This window comes from Cherax quadricarinatus, chromosome 62 (assembly GCF_038502225.1).
Source record: "Cherax quadricarinatus isolate ZL_2023a chromosome 62, ASM3850222v1, whole genome shotgun sequence".
Lineage (NCBI taxonomy): Eukaryota > Metazoa > Arthropoda > Malacostraca > Decapoda > Parastacidae > Cherax > Cherax quadricarinatus.
The window spans coordinates 350,975-375,652 of record NC_091353.1 but is presented as its reverse complement, the minus strand read 5'-3'; the positions used below and the strand labels follow the sequence as shown (position 1 = coordinate 375,652).

The following is a 24,678-nucleotide window of genomic DNA, read 5'->3' as shown; positions in this document are numbered from 1 at the left end:
GAGTGCATAATGTTGGGAAGGTGTCTACTGAGTGCACAATGTTGGGAAGGTGTCTACTGAGTGCATAATGTTGGGAAGGTGTCTACTGAGTGCATAATGTTGGGAAGGTGTCTACTGAGTGCATAATGTTGGGAAGGTGTCTACTGAGTGCACAATGTTGGGAAGGTGTCTACTGAGTGCATAATGTTGGGAAGGTGTGTACTGAGTGCATAATGTTGGGAAGGTGTCTACTGAGTGCATAATGTTGGGAAGGTGTCTACTGAGTGCATAATGTTGGGAAGGTGTCTACTGAGTGCACAATGTTGGGAAGGTGTCTACTGAGTGCATAATGTTGGGAAGGTGTCTACTGAGTGCACAATGTTGGGAAGGTGTGTACTGAGTGCATAATGTTGGGAAGGTGTCTACTGAGTGCATAATGTTGGGAAGGTGTCTACTGAGTGCATAATGTTGGGAAGGTGTCTACTGAGTGCATAATGTTGGGAAGGTGTCTACTGAGTGCACAATGTTGGGAAGGTGTCTACTGAGTGCACAATGTTGGGAAGGTGTCTACTGAGTGCACAATGTTGGGAAGGTGTCTACTGAGTGCACAATGTTGGGAAGGTGTCTACTGAGTGCACAATGTTGGGAGGGTGTCTACTGAGTGCATAATGTTGGGAAGGTGTCTACTGAGTGCACAATGTTGGGAAGGTGTCTACTGAGTGCACAATGTTGGGAAGGTGTCTACTGAGTACATAACTGTTATTGTTGGTGGAATTATTTGAATTAACATATGTGTGTGCATTAATGTATGCACGTATGTATGTATGTATGTATGTATGTATGTATGTATGTATGTATGTATGTATTTACATATGTATGTATGTACGTATGCATGTATGTATGTATGTATGTATGCATATACATGAGTACTCAAGGATTTGTCAGTGTGGTCCTGACACGCAGAAAGTCCGGTGCTGTACCACTGAGCTACGGGGCTTGAAATGGACGACTTCAGATACAGCCCTTACACTACATGTCTCCCTCTGTAACGACCAGTACAGGACATGCTGTATGACAACACCACAGTCCGGGTCTCCATCCATTCTACTTTTTATTCATTGTCAATCGATTATTACAACTTAATTTTAGAATATGTATGAATATGTTTATATAAAAACATTATTTATCAGTCTACAGTAGGATACGAATCTGCACACTGTGTACTTTGTGTACCTGCACACTCTGTGTGTGCTTTGATCCCGAGTGCGCAGGTTCGAATCCTTCTGTGGACTGAGAGATAATGTTTGTGTACTGTGTGCTTTGACCAGTTATTTTACTCAAAATAATTGTTTTACATCAATGACTATGAAAATAATATATGTAACAGTCTGCTTGATGACCGGAGCCAACAGGAGGGACAGAATATCTGCCCATAACGCAGAAAAATTGCCCGAAATTTGGTTTAAGCAAAATCTTATGAGATGAAGGTCAACAATGTATGTGTGTTTATATATATAAATAGTTATGTGTGTATGTGACTGTATGTTAACATTTGTTAAATAAAGCTATGATAAATTAAGATTACTATTATTAAGAACTGTGAAATGAAAATTAAGTAAATGTTGATCATACCGCTATTGCTGTAACAGGAGAAGCAGTTGTTGTTATTATGGGTGCAGCTGTGGTGGGGACGGTTGTTACACTTGTTGAATAAAGTGCTGCATCTGTGTTCAGTAATTACTGCAATTAATAATACTAAAAACTTTTAATATTGAAGGTGTTGCTGGTAAAATTTAACATTACATATGAGGAACTATTACCTTGTACATTATGAAGTCATTTAAAATTAAGACCTTTCTAAATTTTCTCTTATACTTTTAAAGATATATTTTTTCATTTATGTTAATGTAAAAAATAATATTTTTGTACCAAAAGAACCTTAGAAAACTTGCCTAACCTTATTATAACAAACGCAACTTAGCCTAATCCATCTGTATATATTTTAGATAAGTTTACAATAATTCAATAATAAGCAAACACAATGAAATATATTATTTCTTTAGGTTTAGAATTATTTTTGCGAAATTATTGCATACACAAATTTTTGCTTGCTTTATTCAGCAAGAAGTGCGTTGCTATTTAAGCCAGAATCGCAAGTTGTACCTATTCGGCACTACATATATATACACATATAGGGAAGTACCACCTCTAGAATTGTCTGAGGATTCTCAGCCTCAGAGAAGAAAAATAGCTTAGGGAAAACTCAGGAGGTTTCTCCCTGGAGCTGAGTATTGTCTTCTTTTACTAATCCTATATGTTATGTCTGGGAGCATTGTTGAAAAACAAAATACATTGAAAATAAAAAAGAGATACAATTGGAAGGAGAACAAAGTGCATGAATCTCAGGGTCTACATCTCAAGTACTTCATCCAGCTTCCCGACAATGGGGTATGTGCGCCTAAAATGCTTGAGGCATCTTTCCTCTGGATTGCAACACTAAGTATCTGGAAGAGGAAGCTGGCTATTCTGGGGTCCTTGGTTGCCATATTGAGATTTTTCACCTAACTCTCTGAGGAATCTTAGAGCACACGTTCCCCATGCTCCAATGGTCTCTGTTCCTACTGGGACGAAGTTATAGCAAGATGGCAGCTCTCTATATTTGTTGATCCTCTGGAGGCCCCACCCCCTTCAGTTTCAGAATATGGTAAGTAAGCGTCCGGCAACCTAGATGCATAGGTGTAGTCCACTGTAATCTGCTTACTATCCTTCCAGAGTAACATGGTGATTCCATCTGGACACTTTTGGCTTCCGTTATACCTCTGTACTTGGGGTTCACGTACTGCTGGGCAACGGGCTGTGGTGAGATTTTGCTTGATGATGTTATTAATTTCCTCGTGTCTGGTATATTTCCATTCCGACGTATGACAGACGAAATCACGACATACTCACCTATGTTAGGTGAGTATGGGAGCTGCTAGGCGAAGAGCTACACCAGTCCGAATGGCCTGTGGGTCGAGGAGAATGTCCAAGGAAGAATTAAGAACAGTTAAAAGTAAACCTCCTGAATGTGGTGCTTACACAGCTAGGAGACGAGCTTTGTCCTTTTTTGAAACATTGTTGAGCACTGTCTGGGCGATTTTTTCCACGATCGGTTTGTTACATTGGGACTGCTTGCAGTTTCTGGGAGGAACTAGTCTGTTTGAAGAGTCTGCTGAGCTATCCCACTGTCCTGCTGCTTTGATGAGCTTTGTGTCTTGAGCTACTCCCTTCATCCAAACCTCCCAGTTGCACTTTTTTTTGGGAAATTGGTTTTTTTTAAAAAAAAAAAATTTCCCCCCCCTTTTTAACAAAAAATTTTTTGGGGGTCACCCCCCCCCCGGGGAAAAAAAATTTTTTTTGGGGGAGTTTTTGGTTTTTAAAATTTTGTTTTTTTTTGAAAAAAAAAAAAAAAAAAATTTTTTGGGAAAAAATTTTTAATTTTGGGTTTTAATTTTTTTTTTCCCCCATTCCAAAAAAAAGGGCCTTTTTTAAAAAAATTTTTTTTAAAAAATTTTTGGGGGGGGGGGGTTTTTGGGTTTTTCCCCAAATTTTTTCCCCCCAAAAAATTTTTTTCCCCCCCCCCCCTTTTTTTTTTAAAAAAAAATTTTTTTTTTTGGGGCCCCCCCTTTTTTTTTTTTTTAAAAAAAGGGTTTTTGGGGTAAAAAATTTTTTTTTAAAAAAATTTCCCCCCTTTCCCCCCCCTTTTTTTTCCCCCCCGGGGCCCCCCGGGGGAAAATTTTTTTTAAAATTTTTTAAGAAAAAATTTTTTTTCCCGGGTTTTTTTTGGGCCCTTAAAAAAAATTTTTGGAAAAAAAAAAGGGGGAAAAAAAAAGGAGGGTTTTGGGAAAAAAAAGCCGGGGGGGGGAAAAATTAAAGAAAAAAAAGGAAAAAAAACCCCGGGCCCCAAGGGGGGGGGTTTTTTTGGTTTTTTAAAATTTGGGGTTTTTTTCCCTTTTTTTTTTTTTTTTTTTTAAAACCCCCAAACCTGTTTCCCCCTTGTTTTTTAAAAAAAATTTTTTTTTAAATTTAAAAAAAAAAAATTTTTTCCCCCCCCCCCCTTTTTTAAAAAAAGGAATTTGCGGTTTCCCCTTTTTTCCCCCTTTTTTTTTAAAAAAGGGGGGGTTTTTTTTTAAACCAAATTTTTTAAAAAAAACCCTTTTTTTTTGGGGCCTTTTCCCAAAAAAAAAAATTTTTTAAAAATTTTGGGGAAAAGGTTTTTTAAAAAAAAGGTTTTTAAATTTTAATTTTTTTTTTTAAAGGGGTTTTTTAAATTTAAAAGGGGATTTTTTCCAAAAATTTTTTTTTTTTTTTTCCCCTTTAATTGGTTTTTCCCCCCCCTTTTTTTTTTCCCCCCCCTTTTCCAAAAAAGGGAAATTAACCCCCAAAAAAGGGGGAAAAAAGGGAAATTTTTTTTTTTTTAAAAAAAAAATTTTTTTTTTTTAAATTTTTAAAAAAGGGGGAAAAACCCCAAAAAAATTTTTTATCCCCCCCCCTTTTTTTTAAAAAAGGGGGGGGGGTTTTAAAAAAAAAAGGGGGGTTTAAAAGGGGGGGGGGGGCCAAACCTTTTAAAAAAAAAAACCCAAAAAGGAAGGGTTTTGTAAGGGGGTTTTTTGGGGTTTAAAGGGGTTTCCCCGTTTAAAAATTTTTTTTAAAAAAAAAAATTCCCAAAAAAATTTGCCCCTTTGGGGAAAAAAAATTTTTTTTTTTTCCCCCAAATTTTTCCCCCAAAAAAAAAAAAAAAAAAGGAAAAAAAACCCCCCCCTTTTTTGGGGTGGGGGGGCCCCCTTTTTTTTTTTTTCCAAAAAAACCCAAAAAAAGGGGGAAAAAAAAAACCAAAAAGGGTTCCCTTTTTTTTGGGGGTTTTAAAAAAAAAATTTTTTTTCCAAAAAAAAAAAAAATTTTAAAATTTTTAAAAAAAATAATTTAAAAAAAAATTTTTTTTTTTAAAAAGGGGAAAAAAGGGGGGTTTTTTTCCCAAAAAAGGGGGGGGTTTTTTTAAAACTTTTCGGTTTTTAAAAAAAACCCCGGGGAAGGGAAAAAAAAAAAAATTTTTAATTTTTTTTTTTCCCTTAAAAAGGGGTTTTTTTTTTTTAAAAAAAAAAGGGAAAAAAAAAAAAAAAAGGGGGGAAAATAATTTTATTTGTTTTGAAAAAAGGGGAAAACCTTTTTTTTTTAAAGGAAAAGGGGGTTTTTTTTAAAAAACCCCCCCAAAATTTTGGAACCCGGGGGAAAAGGGGTTTTTTTTTTAAAACCCTTTAATCGTAAAGGGGGCCCGGCCAAAAAGGGGGTTTTTTTAAAAAAAAACCGGGGGGGAAAAAAAACCCCCCCCAAAAAAAAGGGGGGGCTTTTTTCAAAACCAAAAAATTTTTTTTTTGGGTAAAATTTCTTTTTTTTTTTAAATTTTTTTGGTTTTTAAAAATTTTTTTCCTTTTTTTTTTTAAAAAAAAAAAATTTAAAAAAGGGGGGCCCCCCCAAAAAATTTTTTCCCCCCAAATTTTTGGGGAAAAAAAAAAAAAAACCCGTGGGGTTTTTTTTGGGGGGGGGGGTTTAAAAACCCCCCCCAAAAAATTTAAAAAAATTTTTTTGGGGCCCCCTTTATTTTTTCCGGGGGGGCCCCCCCCCAAAAAAAAAAAAAACCCCCCCTTTTTTTGGGGGGAACCCCCTTTAAAGGGGAAACCCCAAACCTTTTCCCCAAAAAAAAAGGGGTTTAAAAAAAATTTTTGGGAAAGGGGGGGAAAAACTTTTTTGGGGAAAAAAAAAAAAAAAGGGGGGGGGTTTAAAAAACCCTTTTTTTAAAGAAAAATAAAAAAATTTTTTTTCCCCCCTTTTCCCCCCTTAAAAAAGGGGGGTTTTTCCCCTTTAAAAAAAAATATGAAGGGGAAATTTAAAAACCCCCGGGGGCCAAACCCAAAAAAAAAAAATTTTTTTTTTTTGGGGGGGGGGGAAATTGGGAAAATTTTTAAAATTTAAAAAAATTTTAAAAAAACCCCCCAAAAAAAAAAATTTTTTTTTTTTTAAAAAAAAAAGGGGAAAAAAAAATTTTTTTAAACCCCTTTTTAAAAAAATTTTTTTAAAAAATTTTCCCCAAAAAATTTTTTTAAAAATAAATTTTTGGGCCCTTTAATTTTTGGGAAAAATTTTTTTTTGGGGGAAAATTTTTAAAAACCAAAATTTAAAAAAAAAAACCCCGGGGAAAGGGGAAATTTTCCTTTTAAAACCACCGGGGCCCCGGGGAAGGGGGTTTTTTTGGGGAAAAAAAAAAAATTTTTTTTTTTCCCCCCAAAAAAATTGGGGCCCCGGGGTAGATTTAAAACAGACAAGATGTTTTCCCTTTTAAAAAAAAAAAAAAAAAAACCCCCTTAAAAAAAGGGGGGGGAAGTCCTGCCCCCCTTTTTTTTTTCCCAAAAAAAGGGGAAAAAAAAAGGGGAAAAGGAAAACCCCCCAAAAGGGGTTTTTTTTTTTCCCGGAAGCCGGACAACCGCCTTTCCCCACTTAAAATCAAGTAGCCGCTCACTAGATAAAATTTTTTTTAAAAAAAAAAAAAAAGAAAATGGGGGAAAAGGGGTTCTTAATTTTTTTTTTTTTTTGGGGGGCCCCCCCAAAACCCCAATTTTGTTTCTTGGGGAAAAAACAAAGGGGGGGAAAAATTAAAGGGTTTTTCCCCCCCAAAAAAGGCCCCCCCTTAAAGGGGGGGGGGAACCCCCCCCCGGGGGGTTTTTTAAAAAGGGCCCAAACCCAAGGGCCCCCAAACCCCCGGGGGTCCCCCTTTTTTTTTTGGGGAAAAAAAATTTTTTCCCCCCCCTTTTTTTTTTTTTTTTTGGGGGGTTTTAAAAAAAAAGGGGTTTTTTTTTTTTTCCTTTTTTTCAATGGATTCTCATTCTTTTTCCCCCACTCGAGTCCTCTAAAAAATTTTTTTTTTTTCTTGGGTTTTTTTTTAAATTTTTTTTTCCCCTTTAAAAAAATTTTTTTAAAAAAAAAAATTTTTTTTTTTTTTCCCTGGGAAACCCCCTATAAAAATTTTTTTTTTTTAAAAAAAAAAAAAATTTTTTTTTTTTTAAAAAAATTGGGGAAAAATTTTTTTTTTGGGGGGTTTTTTTGGAAAAAAAAAAAAGGAAAAAAAGGGAAAAATTTAAAAAAAAAAGTTTCCCCAAAAAAACCCCCCAAAAAATAAAAAAAGGGGGGGGTTTTTTTAAAAAAAAAAAAGAAAAAAAAATTTTTTTTTCTTTTGGAAAAAAAAAAACAAAGGGGGGTTTTTTTTTGGGGTTAAAATTATTTCCCCCCAAAAGTTTTGGGGGGGTTTTCCCCCCTTCCCCCCCCTTCCCCCCTTTTTTTTTTTTCCCCCCTTTTTTTTTTAAAAAAAAAAAAGGGGTAAAAGGGGGAAAAAAAAAAAAAAAAAGGTTTAAAAAAAAAAATTTTTTAAAACAAAAAAAAAAAAATTAAAAATTTTTGGGAAAAAAAAACCCCAAAAAAAAAAACCCCAATTTAAAAAAAAACCCCTTTTAAAAACCCCTTTTTTTCCCCGGGTTTTTAAAAAACCCAAAAAAAATTTTTAAAAAAAAAATTTTAAAACCCCCCTTTTTTTTCCCCAAATTTTAAAAATTTTTTTTAAAAAAAAAATTTTAAAAAAAATTTTTTTTTTTTCCCCCAAAATTTTTTTTTTCCCCAAAAAAATTTTTTTTTTCCCCTTTTAAAAAAAAAAAACCCGGGGGTTTTAAAAAAAAATTTTTTTAATTAATTAAAAAATTTAAGGGTTTTTTAAAAAAATTAAAAAAAAAAAGGGAAAACTTTTAAAAAAAAAAAAAATTTTTTAAAAAGCAAAAAAAAAAAAAGGAAAAAAAAAATTTTTTTAAAAAAACCCCCTTTTTTTTTTGTTTTGGGTTTTAATTTTTTTTAGGTTTTCATTTTTTTTTTGGGGTTTGTTTTTTGGGTTTTAAAAAAAGGGGGTTTGGTTTTTTTTTAAAAAAAGGGGGGCCCCCCCCCCCCTTGATTTTTTTTCCCCCTTTTTTTTATTGATTTTTTTCTTTTCAAATTTTTAAAAAAATTTAATTTTTTTTTTTTTAAAAACCAAAATTTGGGGTTTTTTTTTTTTTTAAATTTTCCCCGAACCCTTTTAAAAACCCCCTTTTTTTTGGGCCCCCTTTTTTTTTTTTTTCCGGGGAAAAAACCCCCCTTTTTTTTTAAAAAATTTTTTTCCCCGAAAGGGGTTAAATTTTTTTTAAAGGGGGAATTTCCCCTTTTTTTTTTTTTTTTCAGGTTTTAAAAAATTCCCCCAAAAAATTTTTTTAAAATTTTTTAAAATTTCCCCAAAAAATTGGAAATTTTTTTTCAAACCCTTTCAAAACCCCCCCCCATAAAAGGGGGGGAAAGGGGGGGGGAGGATTTTAAAAAGGGGGGGTTTTTTTAATTGGGGGCCCCTTTTTTGGGGCCCCCGAATTTTTTTTTTTTTGGTTTTGGGGCCCCCCGGCCCCCCAAAAAAACCCCCCCAAAAACCCCCCCCCCCCCTTTGGGGGCCCCTTTTTTTGGGGGGGGCCCCGAACCCCCCCCCGGGGGGGGGGAAAACCCCCCGGGGGGGGGGGGTTTTTTTTTTTTTTCCCCCCGGGGGGCCCCCCCCTTTTTAAAAATTTTTTTTTTTTTTAAAAATTTTTTTTTTGGTTTTTTTTTAAAAAAAAACCCCCCCCCCCCAAAAAAAGTTCCCCCAAATTTTACCCCAAAATTTTTAAAAAAAAAAAAAAAACCCCCCCCCCCCCCCCCCCCCCCCCCCAAATTTTTTGGGCCCCCCCCAAAAAAACCCCCCCTTTTAAAACCCCCCCCCAAAAATTTTTTTTTTCCCCCCCCTTTTTTAAAAAAATTTCCCCCCCCCTTTTCCTTTTTTTTTTAAACCCGGCCCTTTCCCCCAAAAAAATTTTTTCCCCCCCGGGGAAAAGGGTTTTTTTTTTTTAAAAAAAAAAATTTTTTTTTCCTTTTTTTTGGGGGGGGTTTTTTTCCCCCCCCCAAAAATTTTTTTTTAAAAAAATTTTTTTAAATTTTTTTTTTCCCCCCAAAAAAATTTCCCCCCCCCCAAATTTTTTTTTTTTCCCCAAAATTTTTTTAAAATTTAAATTTTAAATTTTTTAAAATTTTTTTTTAATTTTAAAAAACCCCTTTTTTAAAAAGTTTTGGTTTTTAAAAAAAAAACCAAAAAACCCCCAAAAAGGGAAAAAAACTTTTCAATCCTCCCCCCAAAAAAAAAAGGGTTTTTTAAAAAAATTTTTTTTTTTTTTTTAAAAAATTTTTTAAAAAAATTTTTTTAAATTTTTTTTTAATTTTTAAAAAAAAAAGGGGTTTTTTTGTTTTTCCCCCCCAAAAAACCCAAAACCCCCCCCGGGGGGCCCCTTTTTCCCCCCTTTCCAAAAATTTTTTAAAAAAACCCCCCCCCAAAAAAAACCCCTTTTTTTTCCCCCCTTTTTTCCCCCCCCCCCCTTTTCCCAAAAAAAAACCCCCCCCTTCCTTTTTAACCCCTTTTTTTTTTTAAAAAAAAAAACCCCCCCCCCCCTTTTTTTTTAAAACCCCCCCCCCCAAAAATTTTTTTTTTTTAAAAGGGAAATTTTTTCCCCCCCCCCCCCCTTTTTTTTTTCCCCCCCTTTTTAAAACCCAAAAAACCCCCTTTTTTAAAACCCCTTTTTCTTAAAAATTTTTTTTTCCCCCCCTTTTCCCCTTTTTAAAAATTTTTCCCCCCCCAAAAAAATTTTAAAAAAATTTTTTTAAAACCCCGGAAAAAAATTTTTCCCAAAAATTTTTTTTTTTAAACCCCCCCAAAAAATTTTTAAATTTTTAAAAAAAATTTTTTTTTCCCCCCCCCCTTTTTTAAACCCCCCCCCCCTTTAAAAATTTTCCCCCTTTTTTTTTTTTCCTTCCCAAAAAAAAAAAAATTTTAAAAAAAACCCCAAAACTTTTGTTTTTAAAAAAAATTTTCCAAAACCCCCCAAAAAAAAAACACCCTTTTTTTAAAAAAACCCCCAAAAAATTTAAAAAAAAAAAACCTTTTAAAATTTTTTACAAAAATTTTTTCCCCCCCCAAATTTAAAAAAAACCCCCTTTTTTCCCCCAAAAATTTTTTTTAAAAAAAAATGAAAAAAAAATTTAAAATTTTTCCTTTTTTATTAAAAAAACCCCCCCCCAACCCCCCCTTTTTTTTTTTCCCCCCCCCAAAAATTTTTGGGGGAAAAAAAAAAAAAAACCACCAAAAAATTTTTTGGGTTTTTTATTTCCCAAAAAATTTTCCCTTTTTTCCCCCCCCCCTTTTTTTAAAAAATTTTTTTGAAACCCCCTTTTTAAAAAAAATTTTTTTTTTTTTTTTTTTCCCCTAAAATTTTCCCCCCTTTTTTTTTTTTCCCCCAAAAAAAAAACCCCCCCCCAAAAAAAACCCCCCCAAAACCCCCCAAAAACCCCCCAAAAAAATTTAAAAAAAATTAAAATTTAAAAAACCCCCCCAAAAAAAAAAACAATTTTTTTTTTAAAAAAAAAAAAAAATTTTTTTAAAACCCCCCCCAAACCCCCCAACCCCCCTAACCCTTTTTAAAAAAATTTTTTTTTTTTTTTTAAATTTTAAAAATTTTTAAAAAATTTAAAACCTCCAAATTTTTTTTCCCCCCCCAAAAACCCCTTAAAACCCCCTTTTTTAAAAAAACCCCCCCCTTTTTTTTTCCCTTTTAAAAAAAAAAACCCTTTTTTTTCCCCCTAAACCCCAAAAATTTTTTCCCCCCCCCCCCTTTTTAAAAAAAAAAAAAAACAAATTTTTTTTTAAAAAAAAAAAACCCCCCCCCCCCCCTTTCCCCTTAAAAATTTTTTCCCTTTTTTTTTCCCTTAAAAACCCTAAATTTCCCCCAAAAAATTTTTTCCCCCCAAAAAATTTAAAACCTTTTTTAAAAAAACATTTTTAAAAAAATTTTTTTTTTTTCAAAATTTTTAAAAAAAAAAATTTTAAAAAAAACCCCTTTTTGGGGCCCCTTTTTAAAAAACCCCCCCAAAAAAAATAACTTAGTAACGGTCCCAAAGAACACTTATTATCTGTGGACTGGGATAATGAAGAGAGGAATCAATACGACATTTTCAAAACACCATATACAATGCTCATAGAGCATTTATTTCATACAAAACTGATCTAATTTGCCCGAAATGCTCTACATAACAAGAGGCTTTCTATATAGTAGTATGTCATTGATGTCAGCTATGGTCTGTGTACCTTGTACGTGTAGTTGTAGAAATAGAGTTAATATTATTATATTATTATTATATTGAAAGAGCGACTGCAGAACCACCCTTTACTGGTTGAACCACAAAGAGACTGATAAGGCACCAGCCAATGGAGAACCACCTTCTACTGGTGAACCACAAAGCGACTAGTGAGCCACACTCAGTGGTCAGGTGCTGGTTCCAGTCAACTCTTTTAGATACGTTGTCTTGGGTGACTCTCTGCCTCATTTCTCACCAGTCTGATAATTCTTCCTGCGTGGAGTGTTTATCTTCTCTTACTTCCTGCAGTTCTCTCCCGACTTTGTAGCTTATGGTAGAGAACTTGAACCTTTGTTGAACATTTTTCCAAAGCAATGCTATAAAATCATTTTTCATTACTCATATCCCTGCATGCTCACAAATCTAACTTAGCAATTTTGTCTTTGTAATTAGGCCCATCATGGTGTCATTCATCGAGTAGTGAGTATCAATTCCTTTGCATCCTTTATTCTACAGTGACAGTTGTAGACCTTGTTGAGTATGTAATGTGCATTCATAATGAATGTCTCATCACAGTATGCACCAGCAATAATTTACTCATGTAACGTATGGAGTGTCCGAGACATTATAAGCTACCTCTCACAGATGGTCTGTAGCACCATGCTTCAGTACCATCACAAGTTTAGTTAGTTTAATATGTTTATTATGCACCCCATACCCATCCTGTGGGCGGTAGTCAAAAGATTACAGAGTTACATAATTGGTCCAGGGACTGGACTCCAAAGTTTTGATAGCTGAGCAAGTTACAGAGGTAATGAACTCACAATTTACAAAGGTAATGAACTCACAATTTACAAAGGTAATGAACTCCAGGTAAGTCTGGTCACAATCATGACAAGTTACAAGACCATCACAAGACTGCGTGTTGTAGGTGCGGAAAAATGGTAGACCAATGCTCTTGTTTTTCCCTTGGCAATACACACTGTAGATGAGGGCAATGGTGTAGATCATGCTGAGTTCATGTTTACAGGTGCGTTTACAGTTGTACTATGATACGAGCAGCTTACTCTGTGACCCGTTAATTATTATTAATTTGTCAATAATTTCCAAGGCAAACATTAACCTTCATCACCTTGATAACCTAACCATTCCGAGTCGTCAGCTAATATCGACCTACATGTCAGCTATTTGTGAATAATTACAACCTTATTCACAAGCATGTCGTTATTCACTCGCCTTCCAGGTTGTGCTGGTGGATGAATCATCAAATTCAACACAGGATATAGCCGGAGAAGTGGCTTATATACTGTAGATAGGCGAGTCAAAGCAGGAGGAGGGATCACAGTGGAACCATCCACTAGTGTAAGTGGGTCTTCGTCTGATGGTTAGGTCTGTTAAGGTCTACCAGGAAGCAGAAGAAGTGTTTTCTGATAAGGGTTTTAATCATATGATAACCCGTCACTGGAGCTTTTGGCTATCTGACCGAGGCCTTCCGCTGGCTTACTGGTCCACTCCCTTAAAAAATAAGGTAATAATTATAACCACCATGCTACTAGAAGATGTAATGCCAATCAGAAGACGTATTCACAAATGATAATATGGAACCTAATAACCCAATTTCTTTAGAATACGAGGCGGATCATGAACACAGAAAAAAAAATAATTCGGAGCTTCCAGTAAATCCACGAGCCTTGAAAGTTTCAAGACTTTCTAAAAAGGCATTCACTAGTTCTGGCACAGATACTTATATCCCAAAATAAACCACCTGTTTTGAAGTTACATTTTTTATGTTATCAATTTCGAAAATGTGAAGCAATCAGATGAGATAACCATCAATTTTCACATGAAAACAGTTCAGTGCTACAATTTAAAAAAAAAAAAAAATAAAAAAAATAAATATATAAATATATATATATATATATATATATATATATATATATATATATATATATATATATATATAACTTGCAAATTGAAACCTACAATACCCGAAATTAAAGAACTTTTATCATTGGAAAACAATGCAACATTTAAAGCTTAAAGACGATTAGAGGAGAAATTATCCAGATATTGCATAGAAACTAATTTTTTTAAATGCTAAATTTAAATTTAATTAAGCAATGAAAAGCTCTTTGTGAGAAAAACACACCAGTATAAAAAGTTCGAAGCTGAACAGAAGAAGCATCTCTATTTTTTTGGCACAGAATCCAACTTTTTCCATTTTATGGACGATATTAGTAACTTGGAAAATTTGCACAATGAGACCCTGAACTCAATAATTATCCTGTTTATAGTGTATAAACCATCAAAGGTTAAAATTGTCATGGAAATGTTAGTGTCTGGAAGGAGACACATCAGTATGGAAATACATTTTGCAAATTATATGAAAATACTCCAAAAATTAGTGGTCCACCTCTGGTGTAAATAATGGGACCCATAGCCTCGGAGAAGTGGATAAAAAGGATTTAAGGAGGAATATCTGGATTTCTTCCTGAAGCCGTTTGAATATTCTACTTCCCCTACCACCCCATCTTTACATTCTTTTTTACCAATAGGTATATTTTATTACATAATATGGTACAGAAGATTTAAGTATAAATTACCACGTTAAAAGTTTGCAACCAATTAGATGAGGTGCTGTCAACTTATGAACAATAGCCTTATTTATGTATAGATCTCTGTACCTGTGTAAAGAAAGAAAGCAGGTTAACCGGTAAGCAGTAACAGTTAGAAGAATCAAGAGTGTGGTACTCAAATATGGATGGAGTCATCAATAAATGTGAGGTTATGATAGAAAGAGTAGCAGAGGAAAACCCTGATGTTATAGCTATTACAGAGACGAAACTCTCAGCAATAATGTCAAATGTGATATTCTCAACTGGCTACAATTTTAATTAACTCTTTCACTGGCTTCCATGTATATCCACATTATTGAAGCCAGTATTGCTTATGTAGATCTACACAAATTCTTGCGCCCTCAAGCTTGCTACAAGAAGCCTACCATAAAAGGTCTGCGCAATTAGTATATACAGTGTATTACAACCTGGAGTGTTGCAGTGCATCATGGTAATGCCGCTTAGTTTTCACCGTTGTCCACCATACTGAGCCGTTCCAATATCCTCACTCCCAGGCGAATTTATCGCGAATTATTTTCCAGTGATAGTTCCAACAACGAGGATATTGACGCCAAAAATAAATTCTGCGTGTTCGAAGAAATAGTGACCGAAAATGACAATAGAGATGCCGGAAATCGTACTGAAAATCCTGACGACCCACAGCTATCCACCTGGTGTCTGTGTGTTACTTGTAATTCGTGTCTCACATGTTTATAATCTGGTCTCTCACTCCGTGTACAGGTATTTACTTTTAACAACACAGTGGGTGATGACGTTATTACACTAACCAATAGTAAGTGCAAATGTTTATTCACGAAATAATTCTCGACGCAGATATTAGACTACTAACACCTTGTAAGAGGTAATGCTTCGTCATGGAGACGTTATAAAAGCAATTGTTTATTACCAACTCAACCATTATATATATTGGCGCTTACAATGACCTTTCATGAGCAGAGATTTATCCACAGAAGACATTGCACAGTCGACACTCATTCGCTAAGCAGATTTATTGAAATTATTTGTATTAAAACACCGAATGATGGATGGCACGTAAGTATAGGTTATATGTTACAGTTCAGGTTATTGTAGGAGGGAAAGGAGGAGGAGGAGGTGGCATTACTGAGTCAGCATTAATGATGGAAATGATCATGACTAAACCACACACAGTGAGTTGACCTGTTTAGAGTTCTGAAGGAGACAATGACCACTCAAACACACACACACACACACACACGAGAGGCAATGACGCAGATGAGCAACAGAACCCAGACGAAGGTGGAAGAGCAAACACAACTTCTTCCAGAACAACCCACAGAAGTAATCCAACTGCAACCCCAATGCAACCGAACAATCTAAACCAAAACCGACACACTGTACCCTCTGCCCCCACCTTCCTAATCACAAACTCCACCCCTCAGCAACCCCCCTATAGGCCCCCACCAGAGCTCCCGCTCCCCCAACCCCACCATTCTCACCAGACAACAGTTTTAGAAAAGAAGTTGAAGGTTTGGTATGCGATCGCGGATGGAATAACAAATAAATGTTAGGAGTGGCATGAAAGAATCAAGGAGACGTCCCTAGACATCATAGCAGCCACAGAAACGAAACTCACTGGGACGCAATCTTCCCACCCGGATATCAAATCCTGGGCAAAGATAGAAGGAGCAGAGGGGAGGAGGAGTTGCACTGCTCATTAAAAACCGATGAGGATTTGAGGAGATGGAAGGAATGGACGAAACTGGGGAAAGAGTAGGTGCAATTCAGTCTCGGAGACATGTACCATCTTGCTAGGAACATAACTAGAGAAAGAGGAGACAATTAACCAGCTGGACCATGTAATCACCTTCAACAGTTCAGATATAGGAGAATTACACACCAAACTCAGATCATGTGGATCTGAGTTTCAAATGTATAGTTGAGTTTGCAATAAACAGTGAAGCAGCCCGAGAAGGATGGGGGAAATCAGACTTCAGAAAAGGGAACTATACATGTATGACGCAATTCCTGCATGAGGTGCAGTGGGTAAGAGAGCTAGAGAAAAATGATGGAACACGTAACAGCAAAGTGCAGGGAGGCAAGAGAGAAGTTCATGCTAAGGGGCAACAGAAACAACGGGAAGACCAGAGTGAGCCCATGATTTACCCGGAGGTGTGTAAAGGCCCAAGTGTGCTAGAGTATGGTGAAAGTATAGAAGGCAAAGAAGTCAGGAAAATAGGAGAGAGGGCCAGAGGCATTGCAAGAATGGCATAGAATTAAAACCTAAATCGGACCCAAAATTATCATATAGACACACCAGGAGGAAAACAACAGTCATGGACCAGAGATTCAGGCTGAGGAAGGAGGGAGGGGAACTCATAGGGACCGACCAAGAAGTACGTGAGGAACTCTGCTCAAGATTCAAGGACGTATCCACAGTGGAGACAGAGAGGCTTCCAGCAAACCGAGGGAGTAGGGTGCACCAGGAAGTGCTGGATACTCTGCACACAACCGAGGAGGAGGTGAAAAAGGTGCTATGGGTCTCCACAAGGATCAGTACTATGAACGTTACTATTTCTCGTGTATGTGAATGACATGAAAAATGAAAGAGACTGAGATATGTAGAAGATATGAAACTAATGAGAACACAAACAAATGAGGACAAGGACAAACTACAAATGAATCTGATCAGACAGGATAGCCTAACAAGTGACCTCATCATACACAATGTTATGACGACTTCGGATGGACAAATAAGATCGCAAACAGAGTAAAGGTTCGGAGAGCAAAATCTGCAAATCTCATTAAAAGACCTTGGTGTAAGCATTTTATCTAGCATATCTCCTGAGGCACACACCAAACTTGAGTATAAAAACTTATTAAAGGAGCCTTTCACAACGCCATACGTTAAGGTCAAGGAACTTCAGAATATTTTTTAAGATTGCAACGAGATTATCACAGGGCTAAAAGATATGTGCAATGAGGAGAAATTAAAGGAATTAAAGGTGATGACGTTTAAGGAAAGAAGTTCTAGGGGCGAAAACATAAAAAATTCCGAGAGGAATTTATAAGGTGTCAATGGATAGAAGGGTGAGACGGAAACAAGAACACAAGGGCTCAGTTAGAAGTGAAAACCGGCAAGAATCATAGTCATATTAGTGAACACTTCAACCTTAAAGTGGTTAGGAATAAAACGACCTGGACAGTTGAGTGGTGTAGGTAAGATCCGAAGTGAACCCAATAACGACCAGCGAAGAGGTAGAGCCAGGATCTAAGACTAGCCATCTGTTTATGTTTCTCTCGTACGTCTTCTGACTGATATAAATGCTTTAGTTTCTGCTCCTTAGTGACATTTTCTAGATTTATATTTATCTTTTATTGTAACATTTTCATTTGTAAGCAGTTCAGTAACTCCTTGTCTCTTCAGCATTCTTCCACGTTCTCCTTGTGACTTTAATTAGTGGAACGCATTGTACACAGAATTCGCATACTTCTGTTTTCAACTTTCCTGCGTACTGATGAGAGTTTAGGCTAACCGAGGCTAACCTGATTATTTTTTGTTTATTTAACTTCATCTCGCATTGATGTAGTTAAATTTACTGAAAATTCCTCCACAATGACTCTGGAATTCTCCTCCTTTAAATATATATTGTTTGTTCATCTAAAAGGTTTTGATCGGAGTTTATTTTGCTTGAGAATGTTCTCTTCTTTCCTCATTGTTCGTGAAGATTAAGTCGTGTATTTTGTAATAATGTTGGTAGAATTACCGATAATATCATAGGTTAAAGGACATATGTGCAACTAATGTAACATTTTATTGTGGCTCCTGTAGAGCGAAACGTTGCCACAGTAAAATGTCACAATTGCATATATGTCCTCTTAACTAACAAGTGTATTTCCATATCTAGTTGGTTCTGTTACAGGTTGGTTCAAAGTAAAACTTTTAAAAGAGCCTCGTTGTCTCTCTGTTAAATATTTGCTTAGTTTTGGGGCTTCTAAGAACTATTACCATTACGATTAAGTGAGGTACTCAGTCTGCAATGTGTATATATATATTACATTCGTATTCAATAATATAACTTATTTAATTTCTCTGTTAATGTCAGCTCCTTGAAATAAGTAAAAAATAGTTCATGAAGAATTGTTCTGTTCATGTTATATTATTATTTTCAATTTTCACATTTTACTTAATATTTTGGGAAAGTTCTCATATACATATATTAAAATACCAAGTTTTAATTTATCCCTCAGTATATATATTTCCCATATATCCCGTTTTTTTCTTACCGAGAGAATGATGAAGTTTCCACAGAGGATGTCGACTACTGAGGAGCTGAAGTGACTGAACTTACTGAAGACCGTGACAAGGGGCACCTCACGACTAGTTGCATGGTATCTACCTCTAAAAACTGCTCACACATCTCTTGTCGCGCGCACCTCCCACACAGTAACTCGACTGTGACGGATATTCACAATGACGATCAATACCCTTGTCACAACAAGAAAAACAAGCTCATATTCTTCTCAGAATATATATGAATATACATATATATATATATATATATATATATATTATTATTATTTTATTATTATCACACCGGCCGATTCCCACCAAGGCAGGGTGGCCCGAAAAAGAAAAACTTTCACCATCATTCACTCCATCACTGTCTTGCCAGAAGGGTGCTTTACACTACAGTTTTTAAACTGCAACATTAACACCCCTCCTTCAGAGTGCAGGCACTGTACTTCCCATATATATATATATATATATATATATATATATATATATATATATATATATATATATATATATATATATATATATATCAGTACAGGAGGTGTGAAAGATACATGTCTAGTACATGTTGTTACGTGTTTGTCACTCATTATAATGTGAAAATCTCATCCAGCTTCTCAGAGTTGGGGTGCATGCCCAAAATACAGCAGGCATTACCCCTCTGAACAGTAGCGGTGAGCCGCTGGAACAGAAAACTAGCTGCCCTGGGATCTCTACTTATAATGATGAGTCTTTCGCAGAGTTTCGTAAGGAACTTAGATGCACTCTTTCCCCATGAGCCAAGGGTGTCTCAGCCTATGGGAACAAACATTTAATGATGAGCAAGTTCTCCGTATTTTCTAGACGTTTCGGACTCCCTGAAGCTGATGGCTGTCCCTCCTTCCTCCCTGGTGTATTGGAGAGAGGTGTCAGTCATGGCAGATGCACATGTGTAGTCCCACATCACCTGCTTGCCGTCTGTCCAGGCTTGAAGTGTGATACCATCTGGACGCTTCTGGCTGTAATCAGATCTGCATGGTTGGGGTGGCTCCCTTATTGCTGGGCATCCGGCTGTTATGAGGCTCCTCTTGATAATGTTATTAACCTCCTCATACCTTGCCTTCAGATTTACGGCACAAAAGACCATGGTACTCGATAAGGTCTGCTGCTTCACTACCACAAATACAGCTGTGTTCGGCGAGAATAGGGGCGGTAAGTCGATGGGCAACACCAATGCGGATGGTCTGTGGGTCGAGGCGTGTGACAAGGCTTGAGTTGGGTACAGCCAACAGAAAGTTATCTATATGAGAAGCTCTCACTGCTAGAGGCAGGATATATATATATATATATATATATATATATATATATATATATATATATATATATATATATATATATATATATATATATATATATATATATATATATATGTCGTGCCGAATATGTAAAACTGGTCAATTAGCAAGAACTCATTTAAAATTAAGTCCTTTCTAAAATTTTCTCTTGTACGTTTAAAGATATATTTTTTTCATTAATGTTAATGTAAAAACTTTTAATTTTGTTCCAAAAGAATCTTAGAAAACTTACCTAACCTTATTATAACAAGAACAATTTATTTTAGCCTAACCCAAGTAAATATATTTTAGATTTGTTTACAATAATTTAATACTAAACAAACACAGTGAAATATATTTTTTCGTTAGGTTCAAAATGATTTTGGCGAAATTATTGCATACATAAATTTTCACTTGTCCTATATGGCAAGATGAGCGTTGCTATTTAAGCCAAGATCGCAAGTTCTGCCTATTCGGCACGACATATATATATATATATATATATATATATATATATATATATATATATATATATATATATATATATATATATATATATATATATATATATATATATATATATATATATATATATATATATATATATATATATATATATATATATATATATATATATATATATATATATATATATATATATATATATATATATATATATGCAATAAGATCACAGTAAACAGGTGATTTCAGAATATGAAAAACAACCACTGTGAAAGAATAGAGAAATTCCAAGCGCTTTCGTGACTACTCACTTTATGAAGGAACAATGAAAGTAATGCATCAAAGGAAGGCATATAAAGGGTCTAGCCCACACCTCACTATCACATCCCACAACAAAGCAACACCTGATACGCGACTCATAAGAAAGGGAACACTGCAGCAAGTCCGCTGGCCCAACTAGACAGGTCCTTCACACAACCCACCAACAAACTATTCTAAACAAGAATTAAGAAATTTAAAATTTATTATTTGTCCAATGCATTATTAAATTCTTCCCAAATTCTATTAATTATAAATGGATCTAATTTATATAAACCAAAGGAAATATTCATATTATTGTCAAAACTGCTTTTAATGAAACAAGATTCAATTACATTCCTGTTGAGCATGGACTTACTCGATACAACTTTCTCAACTTATTGAAATTCAATTGGATGGTTAAAATCTCTCACATGAATAAATAGAGCATTGGAATCTTGTCCAGTTCTAATGCTGTATTTATGTTGTTTTAATCTTCGAGATTTTTACCAGTTGGACAGTAATAAACTTTATCGAAAATTTTACAAGGAATCTTATAGAGACATCCGTCAGCATTTTGGGGGGAATTCTTTATCAAAAGTTTTTTTTACTGTATCAAGATTTTTAAATACAACTTTGATATTAAAAGTCTTAAGAAGAGAAGGCATATCAACCAAGTTTTCATGGTAAGGGAGAACCAACATATTTTTAGTTGAATAAGGCTGGTTGTCCCTTTTTGGATTGTAAAAAGTATTTCTAGCAATTTTAAAAGATTTATCAATTACGTTTCTTGGGTATTTCAAATCATTACCTATATCATAAATTTTGGATATTTCCTCATCTATGAACTCTGGACTACAAATTCGTAAAGCTCTCAAAAACATTGATGAGAAAACAGATAGTTTAACTTTATCTTGATGTGAAGAATAATAGTGTACATAGGAACAGTGATTTGTAGGTTTTCTGTAAATTTTAAATTTGAATTAATTATTACCCTTAATAATTAAAACATCTAGAAAAGACAATGAGTTATTTTCTTCAAACTCAACAGCAAAGTTTATAGAATGGGCTAAGCTATTTAATTTGCCAAGGAAATGGTGTATATCTACATTCTTGGGCATAAGAAATATCCAAAAATTTATGAAATAGGTAATGATTTGAAATACCCAAGAAACATAATTGATAAATCTTTTAAAACTGCTAGAAATACTTTTTACAATCCAAAAAGGGACAACCAGCCTTATTCAACTAAAAATATGTTGGTTCTTTTTACATATTCGGCCCGACATATATATATATATATATATATATATATATATATATATATATATATATATATATATATATATATATATATATATAAAATATAGGGAGGTACCACCTCTAGAACTGTTATGGGGACCCTCATCCTCAGAGAAAAGAATAAACTTGCTTCTGGGAAAACTCAAGATTCTCCCTGAAGCTGTTTGAGAATTATATATATATATATATATATATATATATATATATATATATATATATATATATATATATACAAACACTGATCTCTGGCTGAAGGAGACTCGAACCTACGAACCTTGGGACAAGGTACGCAGTGCTTTACCAATCTACCCACACTGGACAATACCTTGGCGTGTAGCTAGCGCTACACGTTTGATCCAAGGCAGCCAGCTTTCAGGGATAAGGCTTACAGCTTTTCATCTCATCCCCTGCATGCATCAGCCTTCCTAGAGATATTAACAATGCAAGGAATTCGCAAGAGCAGGCGAAATATACACAAACACTGATCTCTGGAAGGCTGATGCATGCAGGGGATGAGATGAATATTTTGAGAAACTTGAATATTGATGAAGATAGGGAAGCTGTGATTTCGTTTATTGGACAAGGAGGTATAACATCTTGTATGAGTGAGGAACAGCCAGTTGTGAGTGTGGGGGAAGTTCGTGAGGCAGTGGGTAGAATGAAAGGGGGTAAAGCAGCTGGGATTGATGGGATAAAGACAAATGTTAAAAGCAGGTGGGGATATAATTTTGGAGTGGTTAGTGTTTTTATTTAATAAATGTATGGAAGAGGGTAAGGTACCTAGTGATTGGCAGAGAGCATACATAGTTTTTTTTTTTTGTATAAGTTCATTATTTACATGTTGCATCTTTTCATCAAAATGATCTATATATAAATTTTACCTATCATTTTATTTCATATATTTAAAAGACAAACTATTAAAAAATAGGCATCTATACAATATAATGAGATCATACATTGATTATATTTTGGCCACACAGTGAGCTTTATCAAGTTACAAACAGATCTACCTTGGTAAAGAGTACATGAATATATATAGTGTGGAGAGTCAAGAGGACAATTTTGGGTAAATAGCTACAATGTTCATCTTGCACATCCCGGGTAGGTCCGTCGGAAATCCAACCTGCCCAACATTCTGCCCTTGACTCTCCACACTATTTATACTCATGTACTCTTTACCCAGGTAGATTTATTTGTGAATTAATAAAGCCCACTGCCTGGGAGAAACGTTGTCAATAATCACATTATATTTCATGTGTCTATTTTCCCATCGTTTAGGTATTTTAAAGCATTTCTCTCCAAAGACAAAAAATGTCTCCTTCTAAATTTGTAAAATATCTCTCCTCAGGAGGCCTGGTCACAGACCGGGCCGCGGGGGCGTTGACCCCTGGAACTCTCTCCAGGTAAACTCCAGGTAAACTCCAGAACCATGAGCTACAGTTGTTCCAAATGACATATTCCACATGCTTGCTTTTTGACGTAAATCGCGACCGACATAATTTTGCTTCAAATCCCCAATAACTCAACCATATTATTGGTTTAGATTTTGAAGTGAACATTTTTATTGTACAGTAACTTTGCTAAGTCCAATAAAACTTTTATCATATATAATGACATGTGTCGGTAAACTTCTGCAAAATTTACATCTGAAAACATACCGAAACAACAAGTTTTTTCAAGTATTGACAGTGGATTAATTACATAAAGTTTAATTGATCCAAATAAATCACGGTCAGTACTCCGCAGTTATTTTTCTTAATACAGCAACTATCACATAGTTAATATTCACATTTACTACACAGAAAAATACCCTGTCCCCTCAGATGATTGTTATTTAAAACGTCTAAGAGTATTTAGATTAAAACAAAGAAACTATTACCATAAAAAAATCTGCAATAACAACATTATATTAAGGAATTTCCACAATTACTGAGGCTAATATTTATGATGATCGAGACACCTGTGCAACATTTGGATGTGTTTACTGATAAGATGTTACACCCGTGTAGCAAGCATTCTCAGTCTTAAACGTACGTAACTATTATTGTAGAGACAGTGGAAATGGACAGGTCATTTTTAGGTGATCGTTTCCATAGTCTTGATAGAACGTGTAATACCTTAGCATAGGGGACTGAACACCTTCTATCAGGGCAAATGCACTGAACACTGAAGACTGAACATTTTATATCAAGCCTACTGGACTGAACACCTTCCATCAGGGCTAAGGTGCTGAATAATGAAGACTGAACATTTTATATCAAGCATACTGGACTGAACACCTTCCATCAGGGCTAAGGTGCTGAATAATGAAGACTGAACATTTTATATCAAGCCTACTGGACTGAACACCTTCCATCAGGGCTAAGGTGCTGGATAATGAAGACTGAGCATTTTATATCAAGCATACTGGACTGAACACCTTCCATCAGGGCTAAGGTGCTGTATAATCAAGACTGAACATTTTATATCAAGCCTACTGGAGTGTACACCCTTTATTAAGGCTAAGGACTAAACACCTTCTCCCAAGGCTAAGAAACTGAATACTTTCTGTCAAGACTAAGTGTCTGAACACGTTTTCTCAAGGTTAAGGGACTGAGCACCTTATATCGATACTATGAAACTGAACGCCTTATATCGATACACCTTGTATGAAGACTAAAGGACTGAACACCTTATCTCAAGGCTAAGGGACTGAACACCTTATATCAAGACTATGGAACTGAACACCTTATATGAAGACTACGGGACTGAACACCTGAAAATCACCTCTCCTCATCTTCCAATATAAAAATCACATGTGAATTAAGCTGGAAAAAGCTGCTGCGCCGGTGAACCATTTCATTAGTAATAATTTCCATGTGTAGCATATGTGGCTTATTGACCAGATGTTGCTATTGTTTTCTATTAAAATAATGACAGTAAAATTTATATTTTAGAACTGTTAGTGATGACTTGCGTGAGGGAGCAGTCACGAGTCGTAACTTCACGAGTCGTAACTTCCAAATGCTAAAAGTATTGAGGCGTAACACAGTCATAACTCACTCTTCTTTGGGTATTGTATTGGTTTTACTATATAAATTTATTATCAGAAAATATTTTGTTATACAGAAATTCTTAACTCGCAATAGGATATGTATTTTATACAGGAGTTGATGTTTAGTTATATTATACACGTTATTGTTTT

At 35.0% G+C, this 24,678-nt stretch overlaps 1 protein-coding gene across 1 annotated transcript in view; it reads right to left on the bottom strand.

Annotated features, from left to right (window-relative positions):
- Positions 1-11,481: 11,481 nt before the first annotated feature.
- LOC128687309 (uncharacterized) overlaps positions 11,482-24,678 on the bottom strand; it is a 148,752-nt gene continuing 135,555 nt past the window's right edge. The window contains exon 15 of the mRNA XM_070098293.1: positions 11,482-11,606. Within this exon, the coding sequence (XP_069954394.1) occupies positions 11,482-11,606 (125 nt within the window). The remainder of the gene's footprint in view (positions 11,607-24,678) is intronic.